Raw genomic sequence first — 6,101 nt, 5'->3', positions numbered from 1 at the left:
CTTTATGTAGAAGGAGGTGTTGAAGGTGGAGGTGGCTGTTGCCTGAATGGAGGCTGATATTTGCCTGCAGTAGGTTGAAATGAAGATTGTTGACCTTGTTGCTGCTGCCCCCATTTCAGGTTTAGATGATCTCTCCAGCCCGGGTTATATGTCTGGGAGTACGGGTTATAATTCTGCTGTTGGTGTGGAGATCTATATTGCTGCTGTTGGTTGGTGTAGATTCCAGAAACATTCGCATCCGTCTCTTGCAGGGTAGGGCATGAATCTATAGGATGCTCAGTGGAAGTACATATCCCACAGACTCTTGCTAGCTGCTCACTTACTGGATTCACTTGTTGTTGGCCAATTGCCAAATGCCTCACCATGGTGGTCAGCTCATTGATTTTGTTTTCCAGCCTTTGAATTTCCACACCATGAACAGCACCAGTACCAGCACCAAGTGCTATCTCATTCACTCCCTTAGCGGCTCCTCTGAATCCGAATTGTTGAGTGTTGGCTGCCATGTTTGTAATAAGCTGTCTCGCAGCCTGTGGTGTCTTGTCCATCAATGCTCCTCCACTTGCTGCATCTATCATGCTCCTGTCCATCAAAGTTAGCCCTTCATAAAAATATTGAATTAGTAATTGCTCACTTATCTGATGGTGAGGGCAGGTAGCACACAGCTTGTTGAATCTCTCCCAGTAGTCATACAAGGTCTCTCCATTCAGCTGCCTTATACCACAAATCTCTTTTCTTATTGCAGCGATTCTGGAGGCAAGGAAGAATTTCTCCAGAAATAACCTCTTCATTTGATTCCATGTGGTGATTGTTGAAGGTAGGAAGTAGAGCCAATCCTTCGCAACACCATTCAGGGAGAAGGGGAACGCCTTCATCTTGACATGGTCTTCAGGCACTCCTTGTGGTCGCATGGTGGAACACACCACATGGAACTCTTTTAAATGCTTATGAGGATCTTCACCTGCAAGTCCATGAAACTTTGGCAACAAATGGATAAGTCCAGATTTAAGTTCATAAGAGGTTGTTTCATCTTCAGGATATTGGACACACCATGACTGATACACAACATTAGGTGTGGCCAATTCCTTCAAAGTTAGCTCAGGATTATCAGCCATGTTCTCCCTAACAACAGGAATAACAGTAATAGTTTCAGAATCACCAAGTAAGCTACCACTACCACTACCACTACCACTATTTTTGCTAGATCTTATCCTCCGAAGTGTTCTTTCTATTTCAGGGTCAGGTTCATGCAATATAACAGGGTTGGCCCTGGTCATTCAAGGTTAGAACCAACAAGAACAGAAAATACTCAATGAATGCACAAAGTTAGTTTACAAAGCAAGTACCATCAAAATGCAAGATATGAATGAAGGGGCACCATGATAAATCTCTTTTTGGTATGGGAAAACACCACAAAAATTTTCAGATTTTTTTGAATTGAATTGCTATGGAACTAGAAGCCTAAAGTCAAGAAAAATAGGTCAATAAATACTAAAAAATAAAAAAATTTTAGAAAACAAGCAATTTTTGAAATTCTGGACAGCCTCAATCGGCAAAGCGGGTTGCATTGAATAGGAAATTTTTTTCTACCCCAAATGCATATGCAATAAGCTCAATTCTAAGTTTTCTAGCAAAAATTATGCCACTTTGAAGTTTCGCAAAAATTTTCTCGGCCACCAAGATGTATCTTTTTTTCTATAAATGATTTTTGCAATCTACCAACTCTAAACACTAATAGACACTAAAAGAAATGTGGACACAAAAATTTAGATCAAAATTCAATCTCTAGCTATTTTTTTTGGAATTTTTCAAAATCGGATGAATAGTGCATAAATAGTGTGTGAACAGTACGTGAACAGTGCACGATGAACAGTGAAATCTGATAGCAATTATGCAGCATCTATGTTTTCTATTCTACTAGTCCTCTATTTTTCGCATCCAGCCACACACAATTGACCACAATGGCACCAATCACACAACTAAACACTAAAAACACGAATTAAATCTGTAAAACTAAATGTAATAAACAAAAAAAAATAGACAAACAGAATCCCTACGACGAAAACGAAAACACCCAAGAAAATGCACACGAAAACGAAAACGCAAACGCAGAAGAGTGAATCACAAAAACACACAATCACATAATGATGAAATAAAAACAAAATGACTTATGTCCCCGGCAACGGCGCCATTTTGATAACCACGTCGCAATGGTATCAAACAAGCTAGATTTTCTAAAAAATTTGTGCAATACAAGAAGCAAACCTAGGTCATCTTTCAAGGACATAAAATGCATTTTATTTTTAGTTCCATCATGCAATTTCAAATTAGATTGGGGGAGGATTTGTTTTGAATTTAAACGACAAAATAACAAAAATGAAAATTAAGGATTATGAAATTCAACCAATTCAAGATCTCAATCCCTACAATGCAATTCTCGTCGTTCACACAAATATAATCCCAACGAATTTCCAATCACACTAATTCAATGCGCATCAACAACCCTAAAATCTAAATCTAGATTATGAATTCCATCAAAACAACAACCGCAATCGCAAACCCAATGCTTTAACAAAATTTAGAACAATTGATTGATTAAATTAGGTGAATCCAATTAATTCAAATCTGAAATTAACCTATTCTTTCTATTTAGGATGCAACGAAAATTCCATATCATGAAAAACGTAATTAACCTAATTAGAAAAGAGGAAGAAAAGGAGGAATTCGATAAAACCTATTTTGAAACTCGAATGCAATGTAGTTTTTGAAACCTTGAACCGGTTGATGAATTAGACTTGCTTCATAATCATGTTGCTCGACCAATTAGAGAAGGGGATGAAGTTTCCGAAAATAAAAGAGAGGGAGACGAGAGGAATCCTTACGAAAGCTTTTATTTAAAATTCTGAAAATTAAGGCAAAAAAGAGGGAGGATGATCCCCACGTGAAATCATAAACCCTATTTAAAGACAAAATAATTGGGCTTAATTAAGGCCCAGGTTCCTAAAACCCTAATTAAGTAATGTCAACAATAAAACCAAATTCTGAAAAATTCATTGCAGGACCGTAACATTGTGACGCAGTTTTGGGCCTGAAGATGTTCGAACTGGGCTTTTCTCGCAACAGAGAAGTTGTAGTTATATCTCTTATCTTTCCAGGGACACCAATTTTGTCCAATTCCGAGTAGTGTAGCTCCAGATATGGTCTTTTCAAGAAACTGTGTCAAAACAAAAATTTATGACGGGAATTAAGAAAGATTTAAATTTAAATCCTAAATGACTTACCAACACAAATCTAAACTAACACATCAAAATAATATACTAAAAAGACTCAATTAAATCGAAAACATAGAGAGAAAGATGTATTAAAATATGACTATCATGAATCACAAAAGAAAGACAATAAGCTCAAATCTTACTAAGGTAATTATTCTACCAATCATTGATCCAAAATCTAATTATCATGAAAAATCAGCTAAACTCAAATGCATGAAACAATTCTATCATGTTATGGAACTCTCAACTAAGAATGACAAATAAAAAGTTGTTCACACAAATGAAATCTAAAATCAAAGTAATCCAATGAAAAATATGCTAAGACATACTCCCCCCGCACTTGAATCAAACATTGTCCGCAATGTGGGAAAAAGAAATAGAAAATGTAAAACATATGCAAGAAATCCAAGAAAAATAGAAAATGCAAAACATATGCAAGAAAAGGTAAAGGAAAGTATAAGGAAAAGAAACAAAAGTCAAAGAAAATAATGCCCCAAGTGCCTATGTAGACACATCCTTCATCAAAGTAGGCTCCACAAAGGATAAATCAACTATGTTCTGAGCCGACTTCACTGGTTTGCTCTCTTGGAATAGTTTCAACTAATGACCATTGACTTTAAAAGTCCTACCAGTAGCTTCATCCTGAATCTCAACTGCACCATGGGGAAAAACATGAGTAATCGCAAAAGGTCCATCCCAGCTAGATCAAAGCTTACCTGCAATCAATTTCAACCGAGAGTTGAACAATAACACTTTCTGGCCTATAGAGAACTCTTTCCTTAGAATATGTGTGTCATGAAATCTCCTAACTTTCTCTTTATACAATCTAGAATTCTCATAGGCTTGCAAGCGTATCTCATCAAGCTCCTGAAGTTGGAGCTTCCTTTCAATTCCAGCCTGCTCAAGTGTCAAGTTACAACTCTTTACAACCCAATATGATCTATGCTCAATTTCCACCGAAAGGTGGCATGCTTTACCAAACACCACTCGAAATGGAGACATGCCTAATGGTGTCTGGTAAGTTGTCCTCTGAGCCCAGAGTGCATCATCCAGAAACTTACTCTAGTCCTTCCTGTTAGGGTGCACCAACTTCTGTATTAGGTGCTTGACTTCCCTGTTGAATACCTCAGGTAGCCCATTAGTTTGGGGATGATATAGTGTAACACCTCTGTGTGTAACCCCCATACTTCTGGAACAATGCTGCTATGGTCCTGTTATAGAAGTGACTTCCCTGATCACTGATGACAGCCTTCAGCACACTGAACCTGCAAAATATATGAGTACGGAGAAAATCTGAAACAACTTTAGAATCGTTAGTTCTGGTGGCCTTTGCTTCCACCCATTTGGGCACATAATCAATAGCAAGTAAGATGTAAGAATATCCAGTAGAAACAAGAAAAGGACCCATAAAATCAATGCCCCAAACATCAAAAACCTTACAGAAAATAATGGGCTGCTGAGGCATCTCATGCCTCCTAGTGATAGTCCCTCCTGCCTTCTGACATATCTCCCAGCTCTCAGAAAACCTACCTGTGTCCCTAAATATGGCGGGCCAATAAAATCCGTTGTCCAATACTCTCTTGGCTGTCCTCTGCGGTCCAAAATAGCCTCCTACAGATGTGCCATGACAAAAATGCAGAATATCCTGAAACTCATGGTCAGGAACACACTGACGGATAACCTGGTCATTACAAAATTTTCACAGATATAGATCATCCCAGATATAATATTTAGCATTACTATTAAGCTTATCAACCTGGGATCTAGATGCATCAGGAGGTACAACAGAAGTAACCAAATAATTTACAATATCAGCAAACCAGGGTACAAATTCTATAGAATACAGAGCAAATAAATAATCATCAGGAAAACTGTCACGAATAGGTAAAGGACAATGGTCCCTTCAATACAACTCAGGTGATTAGCAACTTGATTCAACACACCACTCATGTCTTTTATATCAATATCAAACTCCTGCAGAAGAAGCATCCATCTGATCAATCTAGGTTTAGCATCCGGCTTCTTCAATAGGAATTTCAGTGCAGCATGATCTGTGAAGACAGTTATTTTGGAGCCAAGCAGATAAGAAAGAAATTTATCTAATGCAAATACAATAGCCAGTAGCTCCTTCTCAGTGGTGGTATAATTTATCTGAGCTGCATCAAGAGTTCTAGAGGCATAAGTAATAACATGTGGAAATTTACCAACCCTTTGAGATAATACAGCTCCAAGTGCAAAGTCAGAGCCGTCACACATCAACTCAAAGGGAAACTTCCAATCTGGTGGCTGCATGATAGGTGTTGCAGTGAGTCTCCTCCTTAACTCCTCAAACGCCTCCTTACATGAATCAGTGAATAAAAACAGTACATCTTTCTGCAAAAGACTAGATAATGGCAGAGCAATCGTGCTGAATCGCACAAACGCGGGGTAAGACAGAGAGGAAATAACATCAATTTTTACTTTATCAACCTGTATTCCCTTCTCAAAAATAAGATGCCCTAAAACTACACCTTCTCTTATCATAAAGTGGCATTTCTCATAATTATGCACAAGGTTAGTTTTAACACATCTTTCCAAATCTCTAGCCAAGCTATGCAAAAATGAATCAAATGAGGAACCATAAATAGTAAAATCATCCATAAACATCTTCATGCAATTTTCAATTAAATCAGAGAATACACTCAACATACACCTCTGAAAAGTAGCAGGTGCATTGCATAGGCCGAATGACATCCTTTTATAAGCAAAAGTGCCAAAAGGACAAGTGAAAGTGGTCTTGTGTTGGTCCTCAGAAGTAATATAAATCTGTAGGTAACCAGAAAAACCATCCAG

General features: G+C 37.8%; 1 protein-coding gene across 1 annotated transcript; it reads right to left on the bottom strand.

The window, feature by feature from the left end:
- Positions 1-3,869: 3,869 nt before the first annotated feature.
- Positions 3,870-4,271, bottom strand: LOC113855101. The gene is made up of 2 exons (XM_027486583.1): positions 3,986-4,271; positions 3,870-3,922 (listed from the first exon to the last, which is right to left on the bottom strand). The coding sequence occupies exons 1-2, from the start codon at positions 4,269-4,271 to the stop codon at positions 3,870-3,872; spliced, it is 339 nt and encodes a 112-aa protein (XP_027342384.1).
- Between the last annotated feature and the right edge of the window lie 1,830 nt (positions 4,272-6,101).

Source organism: Abrus precatorius, unplaced genomic scaffold, assembly GCF_003935025.1.
Source record: "Abrus precatorius isolate BTA unplaced genomic scaffold, Abrus_2018 Scaffold1, whole genome shotgun sequence".
Classification (NCBI taxonomy): Eukaryota; Viridiplantae; Streptophyta; class Magnoliopsida; order Fabales; family Fabaceae; genus Abrus; species Abrus precatorius.
Note: the sequence above shows the minus strand (reverse complement) of the source record. Positions and strands in the feature narration are given on the sequence as shown.

Excerpts from the sequence above, each read along its gene's own strand:
- LOC113855101 (XM_027486583.1), bottom strand. The coding sequence starts at position 4,271 with ATGTCTCCATTTCGAGTGGTGTTTGGTAAAGCATGCCACCTTTCGGTG. Across the intron at positions 3,923-3,985 it reads TCGGTTGAAATTGATTGCAG|TTGAGATTCAGGATGAAGCT; the intron begins GTAAGCTTTGAT and ends CCCATGGTGCAG.